This window comes from Numida meleagris, chromosome 1 (assembly GCF_002078875.1).
Source record: "Numida meleagris isolate 19003 breed g44 Domestic line chromosome 1, NumMel1.0, whole genome shotgun sequence".
In the NCBI taxonomy this organism is placed as follows: Eukaryota; Metazoa; Chordata; class Aves; order Galliformes; family Numididae; genus Numida; species Numida meleagris.
In genome coordinates this window covers 86411440-86428634 of record NC_034409.1, presented here as the reverse complement: position 1 = coordinate 86428634, position 17195 = coordinate 86411440, and the positions used below count along the sequence as shown (strand labels likewise).

Sequence of the window (17195 nt, the reverse complement as noted above, 5' to 3'; positions counted from 1 at the left end):
AATTGTTTAGAAATGCAACTTCCGATCTCTGAAAAACTCATATTTAACTAGTTCAGGTAAGATCTTTACAATTGATTTTCAGAATTAAGATTTTTCCTTAATTCAGTGTCCTATTATTATTAAATCACTTAATATCAATCATAAACAAAAAAACAACTGCAGTTTTGTCCATAGAAAATGAATCAGCTTGCTTAATAATGAGAGAACAATACTTTGGTACTTTTTGTGAAAAATTCAAGGGTTTCATTTTCATATTTTCATGCAAAGGTGCAAAGAAGGCATTGAATGTTATCCACTTATTTCCTTTCAGAGAAGCGCCTGATTCGGTACGTGTTGCAGCATTAGTGGGACATCAACTTTGCTCTGCTGCAAAAGCTTTCTCAAAGAGAAAAATTTTGTATTATTTCTTGGAACTACAACTTGACCATCTGTATTTCATGTCCTTTATGCGGAGCAACAAAGAACAAATGGATTAAGTATTAGTGCTCTTACCTTTCTACTGACAATGCTACGCTGATATTCAGCTACTTCACGCAAGAGCTGTTGTGTCAGATTTTCTTTCTCTTCATCTAACCTGCTTTCATGTTCAAGCTGCTGAAATTCCAAATCTTCAAAGTGTTTGCTTTCTATGTCCAATAGATCAGCATCCTTAAGCCAAAAAAAAGAAAAAAAAAGAAAAAAGGTGACAATGCATTAACTGACAACAGAATAAAGAGACTTACAAACAGGAAAAATATCATAGAAATACTGTGTACCTCATGCAGCAGGCTCAGAAGCTCAACTCTTTTTATTACCTACAGTCGTAAGAGAACAAATAGACCTAACTGCTCTTTTAATGAAGCTTTCTCTATTACTGCTAGTGCCCACCCGCTGAAAACAACATCAATATACTAAAGGAGTTGTCTTTCAACGTTTAGAGCAGGATGGATCCTCTGCAGCACTGAGCATATCCTGGCTAGGCAGATCAGCACTCCACTGTAGCCTAGCTGCTGTGCAACCAAAGTGCGAATCAATTCGTTGAGGTTGCCGCATGCCAAACGGGGATGACATTTGCTCACCGACCAAAAAAACCCCAGAAAGTACCATCCCAGTTGAAGAACTTGAGAACTACATGCTGAACTAATTAATCATGGCAATACACATTCAAATGAAGGAGCCTGGACAGCACTTAGAATTTCCTCAAGTCTAGCCCAAGCTCTGGTACTGTTTTTAGTAACAGACATACAAATGAGAGGAAAGACAAAGTGGAGTTGTATCCTATGCACGCTGCCATCCCATGAGCAATGCTGCCCAGCTGTGCTGGTTGTGCAGCCAGTGGCTGCATGGGGACCACTGAATTGGGGCAGACAATCGCTCCCTATACAAATACACAAATAAGAGCTGTCCTCATACACACAGACACTAGCCAGTAGGTGTACTGCTTCACAAATGGCATTGAACCAATTTTATGCATTCCACTGGATGAATGCCGGAGTTCTTCAAGAGGCTGAATACTGCAGGAGAGACCCAAGAAATAAGAACACATCCACCTTCCACTTACGGAGGATGAGACAAAACTTTCAGTGCTTTTCAGCACAAGAACTGAATGGTAATCATTCTCCTGAAATATCTGTGAATTCATAACATGAATCCCTACTTCGAGATTTCTGAAAAGAATTTTTAATAATCACAGTATTATTAAATATTAAAGCTCTCTAAAATAGACACATCGTACATAATTTGATACAGGTTTTCTTACATAACCTGTAACAATTTTTTTTATTTTGGTGAACTGCAAGCTTAGTCTTTTTCTCATTTCAGCCTAAGGCAAAGATTAGTGACTGATGATGTGCACAGAGGTCTTCATAAAGGGATTAAAAAACCAGCTTCCAATGTACCAGAGAAAGACACAAGACACAAAAGTTCAAGAATTCAAAAAACTATATAAAACATCAACATATTCCCATTATTTTCCAAAGAAGTGCCTTCCACTTGAAGTAGACAGCAAAGAGATCCAAAGTAAAGACATGGGTTAATAATGACAAGAAAGCAGTTACCTCCAGTACAAAATCACCTCATTTACACATGTCGTTCCCCTTCAACTTTCAAAATAAATGGAAGGGCCTTGATGAGGCATGAAAATCAGGAAGTTCAGGCTACTTGGTATCAAAAAAATTACTTGGGCAACAAGTTACTTGGGCAGAAGATGGGACAGACTCCAGAGAAGGCAATTGGCAGCCAGAAGGCTGCATAGGATTTGTAGAACAGTTGTTCTCACTGTAGGTAATGACTTCCTGAGCAAAGAGGAGAGTAACTCCACTCCTACCCTTTTTACTAAAACAAATTTACATTAAAATACTATAACTTAAAAAACTCTTAAGAAATCACAACCATGATGTTTCCATATTGGACTTTGAAATCACAGATTTCTCCATCATCACTACTACTCCTGTCATGGCACTGGACAAAATTTAATGGCAGAGTACCAAGTCCTTCCATCCAGAGTCCCATAAAATCTGTAAAAATTAGATTTTTCTGAATACTTAAGTATTTCTTAGCAATGGACTCTGCCTTTTCAGATCTTTGCAGGAATCTAGACATCTATTCTCATCCTCCATTTATGCATAACAAATACATATGTATGCATAAATGCATTACGGTAATAAGCTTTATGTATGGCATCAGAAAGTTTACTGCTTTCCCTGAGTGCCTTCTAGAAGTCCTCAGGTTTCACCAGGCTTCAATGAACTGGTCTCCCCATCCAGCGAGAAAGGTGCATGTCTGTTACAGGTACTGGGAAGCAACCCACCAGTCAACAGTCTACACGGATGTTGCCAACTGCCTGCTTCCCATCTCAACCCAAACTTCTGACCCACACCACAGTCAGATGCTGCAGCAAAATACACTGCTCTCACCCTAGGCACAAATCACATGTTACCCAGATCCAAGAGTTGAAACAAAAATTCACCACCTACACATCTACTACTCTGGCAATAAAGTACCACAACATAACCTGCCTCAAGTTCAAGTATTTAATCCTACACTCCCTATTCTTAGCAAAGAAGAGATTTTTTCTATTTAGGATAGGATGCTTACAAAAAAGCTATAACTTTTCTCACCCTTGATATCACAATACTGTGCACAATTTTAGCAAAAACTACTACTCCGAGCACAGCAGCCTCAGCTACCTCTCACTACAGCTGGCATTGAATAATACGCAACAGAAGCAATTTTACATCATACTGCACCCCACATTTCAAGTTTTGTCCCACTTTCAAATCCAAAATTGATATTAAGCCACCCTGAAAAAAAAAGAAAGATCAGAAAATCATGAAATATTCTGAGTTGGAAGGGATCCACAAGGATCAAGTCCAACTCCTGATACATAATGAAACAGATTCCTAGAAGCCTCTTAGTAGTCAATAGTGGGAGAAAATTTACTACCATCCCATAGGAGTAAGATTGCAATTTTCATGAGTTAACACCTTCAAGTAAGTAAGTCTCTCTGAAGGTAATGTCTTTCCATGGAAACTACAACTGATACAAAGAGTACAAGAACACTATTTGACAGAGCAAATTCTCAGCTACAAAACACTATTTTTCAACACAGTCACCACCATTAACTATGCATTCTTGCTAGTGATGAACAAGAGCCTGCACATCATGCTAGAAGAAGTCTACACCAGCAGAGGTGACCCATTGTTTCACAGCTGCAATGATGGTGACATTGCTAGGAAGATGTTGCCCATGCAGTCCATCCCTTCACTGGCCCGAACAGATGGAAGTCAGAAGGCGCCAAATTCAGACTATATGTGGTGTGTGTGGTAGGACAGTCCAGCCTACACTGGCAACGTGCTCCACAGTCTTCCAGTTGGGGCCTGGTGTTATCGTGTTGCAAGAGAAAAGCTGTCTTCTCTGGCCTGAGTCTGCAAGTTCAAGCCTTCAGCTTAGTCAGCACTGCAATGTAGCTGTCAGAGTTGATGGTTTGCCCAGGTTCCAGGAAATCCAGAAGGATCCAAAAGACTGGAAAGCTTTGAGAAGTAAAAGTATCTGGGTGTATTAGTCAACAGATGGAAGAACATTAGTCAGTAGTGTGCCCAGGTGGCCAAGAATGCCAATGGCATCCTGGCTCGTATCAGAAATAGTGCAGTCAGCAGGAGCAGGGACATGATCGTCTCTCTGTACATGGCACTGGTGAGGCCACCTCGAGTAATATGTTCAGTTTTGGGCCCCTCACTACAAGACAACGAGGCCCTGGAGTGTGTCCAGAGAAGGGCAACGAAGCTGTGAGGGGTCTGGAGCACAAGTCTTAAGGGGAGTGGCTGAGGGAACTGGGATTGTTCAGTTTGGAGAAGAGAAGGCTCAGGGCAGGAGACTTTACTGCTCTCTAAAACTCCCTGAATGGAGGTTGTGGTGAGGCGGCGGTTGACCTCTTCTCTCAGGCAACAGCAATAGGACAAGAGAGAACGGCTTTAAGTTGCACCAGTTGAGGGTTAGGTTGGATATCAGGAAAAAATTCTTCTCAGAAAGAGTCATGAGGTATTGGAACAGGCTGCCCAGGGAGATGGCAGAGTCACTATCCCTCAAGGTTTTCAAGAAAAGAGTAGATGTGGCACTTAGGGACATGGTTTAGTGGGCATGGTGGTAACTTGATGTTGGATTAGATGATCTTAGTGGTCTTTTCTAACCTTAATGATTCCATGATTCTATGATTCCTATCACAAGAAGACTGTGCACATCATTTTATCCTCTGAGGGCTGCATCTTGAACTTTTTCACATTCCACTACTCCATGGATTGCCAACTTGACTCCTGCTCATTGTAGTAACACCACATCTCATAATCTCATTGACAGTAATGATGTAATCCAGGAAACTGTCACATTCAGCCTCGTACTTGTTCAACAGGTCCTGACAAGTTCGTATACAGTGCTCTTTCTTGTTCTGGTGTGAGCATTCATGGTTATTTCCAATATTCCAATGTTGCTACCAACGTTTCCAATACTTTGAAGCCGATATTCAGTTCCATACACAGTTCCCTGGTTGTAATATGCCAATTCAAGCAGATGAACTGATCAAGATGCTGTTCATTTCGTGTGTGACAGCTGTGCATGGACATCTGGAGCATGGCTTGTCTTTCACATTACTGTTGCCACTGATGAAACGCACCACCCACTGCCTCACTGTGCTACATCCACTGTTTAGTCTCCAGAAATGTTCAGCAAGCACTGATGAATGTCAGTGGATGCATTTTTTTCCACATGGAGGAATTTAATGACACACCTTTCTTCACCCACATTTCCGTGTCAGATGCTGTTTTGTCATACTGCCCCTCTGCTGCCATCTGTCGTGCAGCAACAACATGTAAGGGAATATTTCTGGGAAGGTTCAATCTCTACTATACCACCAACATCCGTTTTTGACATAATGGGCCAACATAATAAAAGAGGAAGCATCACTGTCCAAGCAGCCCTCATAAATGACTGCACAGGAAAGGATTTCTTTTAAAACTTATGAGTTATTTTCTAAAGCTTCTTTTTCATTTGCTTGTTTTGTTTACGTTTTAATGTAACTTACAAAAAATCCTTATATGTCAAACAAACTTCTTAGTTACTACAGAAGAATTTAACCTTGTGTTTTCTGACGTTGGACTTCTTTACTTCAGGCTACTTGGAAAACAAAATAGAATTCTACAAGTAAAACACAATCTAATTATTATATGTTTTTTAAAAAGTGTTGAGAATATTTTCTATAAAATAAAAGCCTTTTTATGATCTCTGCTATTAAAAATCTTATTACTGATACAAAAATGCTCGACTCAGGAAAGAAAAATAAAAAACTCAAGTTTCACTTTCAGATATTATCTTGAACTTGCAATATTGAAGCTTTGTAAGTGATCTACCCCTCTACTATATCCAACTATATATGCTGCATAACCTATTTAACCTTAATTGATACTAAAATCTTGCTCAGAAAATAAATGTACCTTAACTGACAATACTGTCGCTTTTTCTGTTATAAATTATACATAATAAAATCAAGTTGCAAGTAGACTTAATGCAAAGATTTTAAAAAAACAACTAATGTGAAACTGATGAAAATGTAGGAAAAATAAAGCCATTAAAATAAGTGATACAATCTTCAAAATGAAAAATTGAAAGCACAGTTCAGCCTAACAGCTAAGTTATGTACTGAAGAAAGGATGTTGTCCATGGTGTAAGACAGTAATTTACAGCATTGCAAAGGAAGAGTATGTAAAACAAGATTAAACAATATTGCAAGTAAAGTGTTAAAATGGTTCATCTCACTACAAAGTTCAATACTATCTGTGCAAGCAGAATAAAAGAGCAGTGCTCTATTGTCTGTCTAAACATCACCATTCCAAGACCCTCCATGCAATCCAGTAGGCCTAAAGTGCTAATTACAGGTAAGCAGCCCAAAGCTTTAAAAACATTCAACAGAAAATGTTTTCTAATCTACCCATTTGCACTCTACTTGGTTGCCACTATGCAAAATATTTATTGCAAGCATTCCATGGAAAGAAAACCCTCGTGCAAATATCTTCAAACACCTCACATGACACCCGAAGCAGAATATGTTAGACTTAACTCTAAAATCAACAACAACAAAAAATTAATCTCGAAACTCGCTACTGACCCTCTTCAGCTGCTGCTGTAATTGTTCCCTCATGGACTCAGGGCAATTATCAAGCTGCGTCTTCTGCTCGGAGTAAAGCTCCTGAAGCCTCTCTAGTTTTTCCCTCTCAGCATCAAGTTTTAATTTTTCCTGAAGCATGAACCAGAAAATAAACAGAATTACCTTCAAACTGAAGCAGTCGTTAGTGATTATGACAGTGTGTGGCAAAAACTTAACAAACAGTTGAAGCATGTAGGTCAATGACAGAAACTGCTTGTTAGTTGAAATGCAATCATGGGATGCAAAACGATAGAAACAAAACATTAATGATTTTAGTAGGGTAATTATTCTCTCCCTCATCACTGCACTTTGTTCCCACATCTGGATGATGCCTGTAATGCCCGCTGTGCAAATGCTTGTCTCACCTAATGAAAAAAAAAAATGGAAATGATATCCATGTTAGTCAGGTAACATATGAAGGAGAGAGAAAACAGTAGCTTTTAGAAAGCAAAATGGATGGAAAATGACTGTACTCTAGCAGTGAGCAGAAGATGGATTTTCCCAAGAAAATGAATCACACGTTTACGTCCTTCTGGACAGATAAGGACCTTTAGCAAGCAGTGAACACACAGAATGAGACAGAGCTTTATAAAGAAATAACTCTGGGACAGGAAATCCTGTTGCAACAGAAACACCAAATGATTTTACAAATAAATTAATTTGCTTCAGGATACAGGAACTGTAACCGTTCTCTGGAATCAAAGGCGACGCTCTGCCTCTCCTGTAACTAGCTCAGCTTTCTTCTTGTTCCACTAGAGCAGCAGCACCCAACATAGTGCTTATTACCATCAAAAGCCTCTACTCTTTCAACCCTCAATCGAAGGCTACTTATTTTTTTGTGCATCACTACTCTCAAGACTGGCTGCAGATCAAGTCACCCTGTAGATTATTTGTCTATGGACTCAGATTCAGGAACCAATAAATAGATTGAACCAATAAACAGATTGCCTGATATGCCAGAAAAATGGAAGGTATCAAATAAGTCTCTGGAGACCACTTTCTGCTACCTCCTAGAGTCACACTGCTACAGCTCCTTTTATCTACTTTTTGTTCTGTAGCTATGCGTCTCTCCTCAGATGGTCTTTCCAATTCTCCTCAATAATCTACAGATCAGTGTCAGCCCAAACATTCCAGCTGCTTCTTCTGATGCTCCAAGAACAGTTCAATTCTGCCACAGCATCCACTCATTCGTCCTCTTTCAGTCCCAACCATTATTTAAAGTATAACACACGGCTCAGCGGGTGCAATATGATCAGCTTTGCAGCACCCTTACGACACGCGCCATAGAAAATTATTTTTGTATGTAGAACTTGCCACTTCAAACTGTGAAACGGTCCTTCCCCAAAATCTTGTCTTTGTTGACGAAGCTGTCAAACTCTCACACACAGTGGAGGCACAACAACAAGTTCACAACAGCTTCCTGCTTTCTTTACAGTCACACCTCTAAATCTGAGTGGGATCATTGGCTGGGATTTCTTTTCCCTAGTATTTAAAAATAACAGGAAGAAACATTCTCATTCAATCTCAATGTGAACCAAATTGCCAGCTCTGCTCTTTCCATTTACACATGCAGTTTCTCAGCACATATAATTAGATGAACAAAGTGCTGAACACAACAGTTGGTTGGTATTTGTTCTTAAGCTTGTACAAGTGAGCAACTGAGCCAGCATATTCAATTACCTGCACTTCCTTTACTAGCTTCTGTCTTGCAGTAGCATAAGCAGGGCTCAGAAACACAGAGGATGAAATGAGCAAGGGGCACAATGAGGGAAAAGCACGCAACTCTTGAGATGTCACCTCCAGACCTCTGTCTGTAAGAAATCCCATTTGCTGAATCATCCTTACTCCAGCACAGAAGGAATCTTGAATAAATCAGCAGTTCCCCTCCTCACAAACCTTGCTGTTCAACCTACAGTCTGCCACATTGCTAGGCAAGTATAAAGGGGAAGATGGAGACAAATTTAAAGCTGCAAGGACTTCTGTGACCTTCCATACAGTACCGTTCCTCTGAAGCTATTAATAGCTCCCTACATGTCTATGTGCTGCAACAAGCACACTCACTTGTTAACAACCAAGTCAAACTTTGTCTGTGAAAAGACATCATCAGCAAGAATAAAACTCACTGAGAATCATGCACTGAGATACAATTACTTCCTCAAGAAATTAGGAATGTACTCCTTTGAGATTGAAAGCGATACTCATTTGTTCTATTTATAGCATAGGAAGTGCTCACATCCCACCAAACTGTCTCCCTCCAAATTGTGCAGTCTTACAGGAAATATCACTTTCAGCAGAGAGAGGCAATACACGTTTTGCAGCTGTGGAGTTCAGTTCATCAACATCTCTAATTTTGCATTGGTAAAGATAATTTAATTCACAGAAGTAGTTTAATAAATAAATGAATAATCAGAATTTTTTTTCATCCGTCTCTTTTATAAATAGATCCAGGTGAGCTCCTTTAGAGAGAAAAAGATCAAGGATTGCAAGCTAAGTGCAGGACCCAGCTGAGGCAGCTCACTGGGTGCTGTGCACTCAAGACCAGCCAGGGCACAGCTGTGAATAGAGCCCACATGCTTAAGTTGCACATCCTCACCTTAACCACACAGACTTGTGCTCATTAAACATTTTTTTGCAGACAACTACCTCTCATCCTCAGTGCCCATTCCAAAGCAGCTCTGTCCATAGTCTGAATTGTTGCCACCCTCTTTCTACATAAGAGAAATAGAGCTCAGTAAAGTACAGCACTTGGCCTTAGCTGGTTACCAGCCTGTGCTATGTGCTGCCTCCAGTTACAGGTTAGGTGAACATGGGATCAGCCAAGACAAGCAACAGGAGTGACTGGCGTTTTGATGATGCTGGGGCACAGCTTGGAGCACTTTTGAAGGGTATCTGAATACCATGAAGGACAGCAGCAGAAAGAAGTGAGTTGTAACGGTGTCATCCACTAAAAGCAGACAAGATGGCAGCAAAGCACCCACGTTATGAACATAGAGGCGACACAAGTCACAAAAGGGAATTCAGATCTGGTAGAACTGATTCTACAGGCAAAATAGAGAGAACAAAGAACATATATATTCAGCACACATAAAACATTTCACAGATAACCATAGAATCATAGAACCATTAAGGCTGGAAAAGACCACTAAGACCATCTGGTCCAACTGCCAACCTATCGCCACCATGCCTACTAACTCACAGTCCTCACTGCCACATCTACACAGTTCTTGAACACCCCCAGTGATGGTGACTCCACCACTTCCCTGGGCACCCTGTGCCAGTGCCTCACCACTCTTTCTGAGAATAAATGTTTCCTAATATCCAACCAGAACCTCCCTTGGTGCAACTTAAGGCCATCACCTCTTGATCTATCACTAGTTATCTGGGAGGAGATTAAATTAAAGACAATCATAGCCTCTATAAGAACGGGAACAAAAGAAGGAAAAGAAAGATTAATCACTTATGCATTATCTCCTGCAGTTAAGGATGCCTTATGTCTGATCAACACTGCTACTAGCTCACTACAAAATGGACGGTATGGCTGGGTGAATAGGGGTCATTCTTCAACCTGAGAGAAACTGCAAAGAAATTCCCTTCCAATCAGCAGGCTCTTCTAGTTTAAATTTTCTGTCTAAAGCACTCCAGGACCATCCTCATTCCAACTCACCTGCAACTCATCATGTTATAAGGTAGCAAGGTCTCATTACCCACACCACGCTTCACACATGCATGCTCTGTCTCTCAGTACGGAACAGGCTAGTCTCACAGCTCTCACTGGTTTCTCAGAGTAAGTAGAAACATATGCAGCTGTTTGTTCTGAACAGCATCTCCATTTCCTCTCCATGTTCTCACCTCTACTCAAATTTCCTTCTTTTGCACTCCAAAAGAACATTCCACCCTGCTTCCCCCAAGTCTACAGAAAACAGAAGGACTGCAAATGCTGGAAGTGGAGGAGGAGAACAGACTCCAGAAATAATTCCTTTACGATTAGAAGTAGTGTCACGTTACAAAGTTTGTCAATTCAGTAACAAGTTTTCGGGAAGAACCAAGAAAATTTAACATTATCAACTCACTCATAAAACTGGTCTAAATCCTGCTGGGAATTAAGAAAATAGTCTACTCCCTAACAAGCAGCAGCCTAGGAAACATTATATGTGCTGAAAGGAGCAAATGTTGGAGAAATTCTTAAATCTGTACTCCTGCAAACTGCATTTCCAGCACAATGGCTGGATTAAAAAAAAATAAAATATCAGACCACACATATCTCTCATTAAAAAAAATACTGTTGAAATTAAGCAGATTCTCCTGTAAACATGCACACGCTCCTCTTTATTTTCAGACAACTCTTCTCTGTACTCTTTGGCCTCTTTAGAAAGAAAAAGCCTGTCATGATTTGGTCTCTAAATCAAACTCCATGAGTTTCATGAAAGAAGCCATTAAAAGACCAAAAAAAAATGTATGCCAGGCCTATGAAAAGGAGCATATGATGGATGAAGGTATTTCACAATAGTTATATTTACTGTACAACAAGTAACTCACTTATTACAAGCATCATAACAGACAGTGATGAAATCTGTATGAGATCTCAGTGGTTTCATTTCACATGCAAACATAAAGCTAATGTTTAAAAGCATTTTGCACCAGAGTAAGCCATTCCTCTGCTGTAAGTAGTCACAACAGTTATGCACATTAATTTGATCCCAAGATAACTCAAAGTTTTTCTGAACTCCTAAACTTATCCTCTGAGCATTGCAATGTGTTGTCTTATTAAAGCGATTTAGAGGCAAAAGAAAACACCTGATCCTAATGCATTATTTACTTTATGAACATAGATGAGGATTAAAACAATCACCCAAATCAGAAGGAAAAAAAATCAAGTGGGAAAACTGAAATTCTGTACAGTTTTCAGTATATGGGCAGCAATAAGAGGATTCCCCTCATGACTGTTTTTGAAGTTTGGGAGTTGAGACTTTTCTCCTTAATTCTTGCAATTGTCTTTTTCCTTATTAGTGTCTTCTCTACAGGGTTTCTTTATGTTGATATCCAGAGGATACAAGTATTCCTCAGCATACTTGATTGTATATTTTGACTTAAGGAGGTTAATAATGTTGTAGAGAAGATAACTCAACTGTTTAAAAACATTGCTTACATCTAGTTGAACCAGAATCTGACCAGGAAGGATCTAAAAAGCTATGCCACAGTGTCCACATTTGTGAGAGTCATAATGATGAAAAACAAAAGCAAGAATTTTGAATCCAGAAGAAAAAGGATTCATGACAGATCAACAGTATCTTTGAAGGTGTCTCCCTTCATATGAATTATCAGGGAGCTGTTATTTCCTCGGCTCCATTCATCTTTACAGCACAAGTTCAGCAAAGAGGCTGAGCTTCAAATGTTTTGGCATGTCTGGGATATTCTGCTAATCACTAAAAAATATTTTCACAAAAGCATGCAGACAAAATCTCATGTATTCCAAATGAAGATTAGTTACCCATTGCCAGCTGCTCCTGATTTCTTCTCTTGAAAAGGGAAAGGAAACCTTGTGCGATAAAGAAGTTCCAGAGTATGCACTTCCACCATGACATAAGGCAAGGGTCTTCAGGAAGCAAAGGAATAACCTCCCTCTCCTAAAACGCAGTCTAAACCTAGATAATTGTTTTGAAACTCGCTGCCAAAACTCCCATTTAACTACAATTACCTCCCACTGCACTTCTGCTGAATTCATTAGTCATTTTCACTTATCCCTGTTTATTCATTAATCCATTCCTTCTTCTGACAGCTATGTTGTTATTTTCATGCTCTTACTTTGAGATATCAGGCATGGCAAATCACTAAGTAATCTTCTCCACATATGGTAGACTGCACATTTAAAACGTAATTAGGACTAAGGAAGCACTGTAAAGGGGAAAAAAAGTACTTTGCAATCTGCATAACATCGTATCAGGTAAATAAAATTTTCTCCAACTTCCTTGTAGACAAATACCAATTCTGAAGAAAGTCTCATGAGCCAAAGAGACAGCACAAGGAAACCGTGACTGGGAATGGCACCTTGATTCCACTCTGCTATTGAACTGGGAACAACAGAATCATTATTGTACATCTACAGTACAGTAACATGACATTACAAGGGGCTGGGGTTTGATGGAAGGGACTAAAAGAGACTGGTTGACAGGCCTATCTGTTTCTGAGGACTGTCCATTTCCGTTCTCTCCAAAGCAGGCAGGGCTCAAAAACCTTGTCAATATCTGTAGCAAAGCTCTTTCCCGGAGAGCTTCAAGCTATGCACGTCAAATTGTGTTAGTAGTGACTTATCAGGATTGCTCCTGTGTAACTGGAGCCTGTAACTAATAGCCTAGATGCTACTATTCAAATACATAGTTGGTCATCATCTTCTGTGGAAGAAAGAAGAAAGGTATGCTCAAGAAGTATGACTGTAGAAGAAAGGCTGAATATCCATCCATACACTAACAGGATTTCCAACACAGCGGAGAGCCCAGACAGCAGAAGGTGTAGGCCATGCCTACTCCCCAGCACTGGAAGCACCTGTCCCAGCCAGGAGAAGTGAGAACTCCCAGCACTTGCATCTTGCACAGCCACACCACAGCCAGAGCTATGCTAATTCCTGTAGTGGTGTTGAAAGGCTCTGTCGTCATCTTTGCAAAATGGAACTGCTCATAGCTCTTCTTTCTAAAATCTAGGTAAATTTACACAAATTGCTTTGTTCCTTGCAATACATGTAGTAGCATACTCACAAGCACAAGGGCAGTGCTTTGAACTCACCACAGGACATTCATTACTTCATCTTCTTCACTGACTCATTCATTCTCACTGTTAGTTCTACCATGCATTCAGGTAGGGCTAAACACAGGCCTTCAATAAGATGAAAATGCAACATGCCATGTTAACATAAACACAATTGCAAAGATGCAGGAACACAAAGACATTATACATACAAGACATGTAAGACATTATACATATAAGAGCTTACTGGCACAAGCAGGAACTGAACTCACAAGTCGCTTTGCCTTCTGTCTTTAAGTATGTTTTCCACCTGATGTGCCTGCACAGCAAGCACTGTCCTGTTTTCACAGGGGCTAGAAATTTCCTTTTAAACTGTGGCTTTAAGACTGTGCAAAGGCTGGTAAAACTCTGTGTTCTTATCTAACTGAATTGTGCAAAAACCATGAAAATAGTCACAGACTCAGGTAGAAAGTAATACAAAAACTTCCACCCATACTCTATTTCAAGTACATAACACGGCCCAATAATTTGGCTGTAGATCATGATCTCTCTTTTTAAGAATTTCACAAGATTTTCAAACAGGTGCATCAGTAAGGATGAAATGCAATCAGGCAGGGGTTTCCTGTCAAACAGGTGCTGAGATAAGTGACAAATTCCAGGAGATACTCAAGTCATTCCAGAAACAAGTGCCATCATGCCCAGCACTAATGCCCCAGCATCATTTCAAGAATGAAATCAACTATCTATTTCACCTCAAGCAGGCACCCCACAGCAAATTCGGGTGTCAGTTCCCTACCCTAACAAAAATGTAACCACTGTCTGAGTGAATGGACCCAACTTCTTGCTAGCATACACCACCCACACCAAACCACCTGTATTATTATAGGTAAAACATAAAGGCAACTACAAAAAACTATGGCCACTGTACAGATACTGGAGCACTTGCTGTTCCAAGAAACAGTGCGGAAGTAACATCAGAAGGGTGGCAATTATCAGCCAAAAACTGAGCCTTCGTTCTGTTAAGGAAGTCATTAGTTCCAAATTATTTAAACAAAATGTACCACCTAGCACTTCCACCTGAGCACCACTTTCCTGGTGGAGTCTGGTCCTGTACTACTAAAAAGCCAAGATTTTTCCTACTGTGGACAAGATCTGAAGGGACTGCAACCTTAAACATACAGACACATCAATCAAGCTTTAAAAAATACTGTTTTCTAAAGCCAGCCAGAACTTTTGTTAATTGACACGGTGAGTGCTGGCTATTTCGCTGGCTGACACTATTTTTTACAACACATTGTTCCAGAACGCTGTCAGGTATTTTGCTTAAGATTTTTTTTACACTTTCACTTCTAGTTCTTCAAAAATACTTTCAGTATTAACTGAGCTGTGGCTTTAAATCTAGTACAACCACTCACATCTATTTTGTTTTTCTCATTTGTTTTTTTAAACAGCACATGAGAAAAGATTACTAAGATAAAGTAACTAACTTGACCAGTATTCTTCATACTGAGGAAAAAAAATATTTTGAATGAATTTGCCTTCTCTAGGCTGCTTTCCATGATTCAGTTGGACTGAAATTTTAAATTAGACTTAGTACTGTAATCTTCTGCTTGTTACACACTAATGCAAAGATGTTATCTGTTACATATTTGATTACATGGAAATGTAAACAACATACAGGATTTAAAATAATTTCCATGAGTTTTGTCAACTTTGAGTCTACTAGAGAACAAATACAAAAGGCAAAAGATCTTCTGAATTCCTGGACGGATTATTTGTTACCAATGAAACCAAACTTGTTCTGCGAAAGGATACTGCTATATCTGCTTGCATCACCCTACCTGCTTTTACCAGGTTTAAATTCCTCTTCCTAGTGAAAAAAACCTAAAAACAACTATGAAACATGTTCCACAGACAGCTTAAGATGTGACCGGAGGCATCGCTGAAAGCTGAAGAACCACTGAGGACTACATGAGAACAAGGCAGGAAAGCCCATGAAAATTTAAGCTTGATTTGGATGCATGCTGTCACTTTGCAGAGTTAAGAGGTGGGAGCACCATTCTCAAACGCAGGTTTAAATGAGAGCAGCTGCTAATCAATGTTCAGGCTCATGACAGAGTCGACAGACACCAAACTCAAAATAAAACAATGCATGCTGTAAGGGTTGAATTAAATGGGAAGTGCAAGAAAGCTAAAAGTGTGTGGCTTGTCTAAACAAGAGCAAATAAAAGACTTTCAGATAGTTCTAGAAAGCTGAAAGGAGGGGAGAGACTAGCTGGAGTACTTTACAGTGACAGGCTTAAATTATGAGGCAGAGGATGAAATTTAAAAAGGAACCATTACTGGCTGAAAGCCCTGGAAAAACTTCCTGACCTTGAGATATTATTGGCTGTGGCACATCCCCTGTGGAGAAAGGAACTGCTGGCCTGGATCGCCAGCAGAGAGCGTGCTGGAGGAGGTGAGCTCCCTCTGGTTGGGAGGGACAGGTTTATCTCACGACCTTTTTCCCTTTCTGTACTTAAATCATATCACAGTGCTATCCTTTTTGCTAACAGTTGTGTATTTGAGAGCAATTAAGAATCTGACTGTATAGGAGTACCAAGTAATTCCTTTGACTTAATCTCAGACAGAATTATTCCACAGTACTGTCAGTCAACAAACAAAATAAACCAATATAGTAACTTTAAAACTACATATTTTACAGATGTTTTCATGAATCAAACTGTATACTACTCTAGATATAACCATCTTCTGAAATTGGGACCTTTTTTCATTCCTCTCCTTTGTTGGGAAAGGTTTAATTAAAAAAAAAAACCTCAAAATTTATAACATACAACAGAAGGCTGAAGAACAGTTCAATTAATGCTGATTTTTTAAGCAAAAGATAACCCAAGTCCAAGCCCTCTACAGATTCTTTATTAATCAAAAATATCTTCAGTCGGACAGGTTTCCTTACTTAGGCGTACTTTGTTCTGCCTGTCAAGTATATTTTGGGAAACAGGACTGTTGGAAGGAGATATTGGTAACAATTATTTTTTATTCCATATTTATCAAATAAATTTACTTAGTGCAACTTCTTCATAAAGCAGTTTCCACCAATATGTTAATCATATAAATGCATTTTGAAGATTAATAGGAACAGAGCACACAGCTAGCTAAGATAACTTGATTACCTTTGCCTTTTCACCAATAACATTCCTCTCCAGCTCAGCTATTTTTCTGTTTAGATGATCCAGTATTTCCTTCTCTTTCAGCAGCTCTGTTGTTTCAGATTTCTGTTCCCCATCCAAAAGGGCACATTCCATATCCAGCTAGGAACACAAAACATTTTTCAGAAGCAGTCCAAATTATGAAGAAATCTTGATACACATTATTTTCTGGGGATAGGGGAGTGAGCTGTTGATAATTCACAACAGAGAAGCATTTTTAAAAGGAAAAAAAAAAGTCAATGTTACATCTACAAAGTTAAAAAGAGATCACAAAATTGAGAAAAAGTAAAACTGAAACATAAAATACTGCACAATAAAGTCCAAACCAACTTTAGTCTGAAGATTTTTTTTTTCTTTTCTAACTCTTCTCCATGCTTCCTCCCGCTATGATGCTATAACAAGTATCTGTGCCCAGGCTCCGTAGGAAACCCATTTGGAACAGCTGTTTCTTTCCTGTTGCTGATAACTGGAGTGAGCACAGCCCAAATGCCTGATCAGCCAAGTCTGCAACTGTGAGATTCCAGAAGCCGAGAGACGGCCATATAACTTTGCCACCATGAAGACAAGGATGTTTA

At 39.5% G+C, this 17195-nt stretch overlaps 1 protein-coding gene across 5 annotated transcripts in view; it reads right to left on the bottom strand.

Annotated features, from left to right (window-relative positions):
* Positions 1–17195, bottom strand: part of PHLDB2 (pleckstrin homology like domain family B member 2) — a 69509-nt gene that overhangs the window by 27403 nt on the left and 24911 nt on the right. For 4 of the 5 annotated variants that reach the window (XM_021401104.1, XM_021401097.1, XM_021401130.1 and 1 more), the window contains exons 6-8: positions 16585–16722; positions 6635–6763; positions 493–648 (exon numbers count right to left, since the gene is read on the bottom strand). In XM_021401104.1, coding sequence (XP_021256779.1) covers positions 493–648; positions 6635–6763; positions 16585–16722 — 423 coding nt within the window. The remainder of the gene's footprint in view (positions 1–492; positions 649–6634; positions 6764–16584; positions 16723–17195) is intronic. The other variant, XM_021401121.1, reaches the window with a different exon arrangement.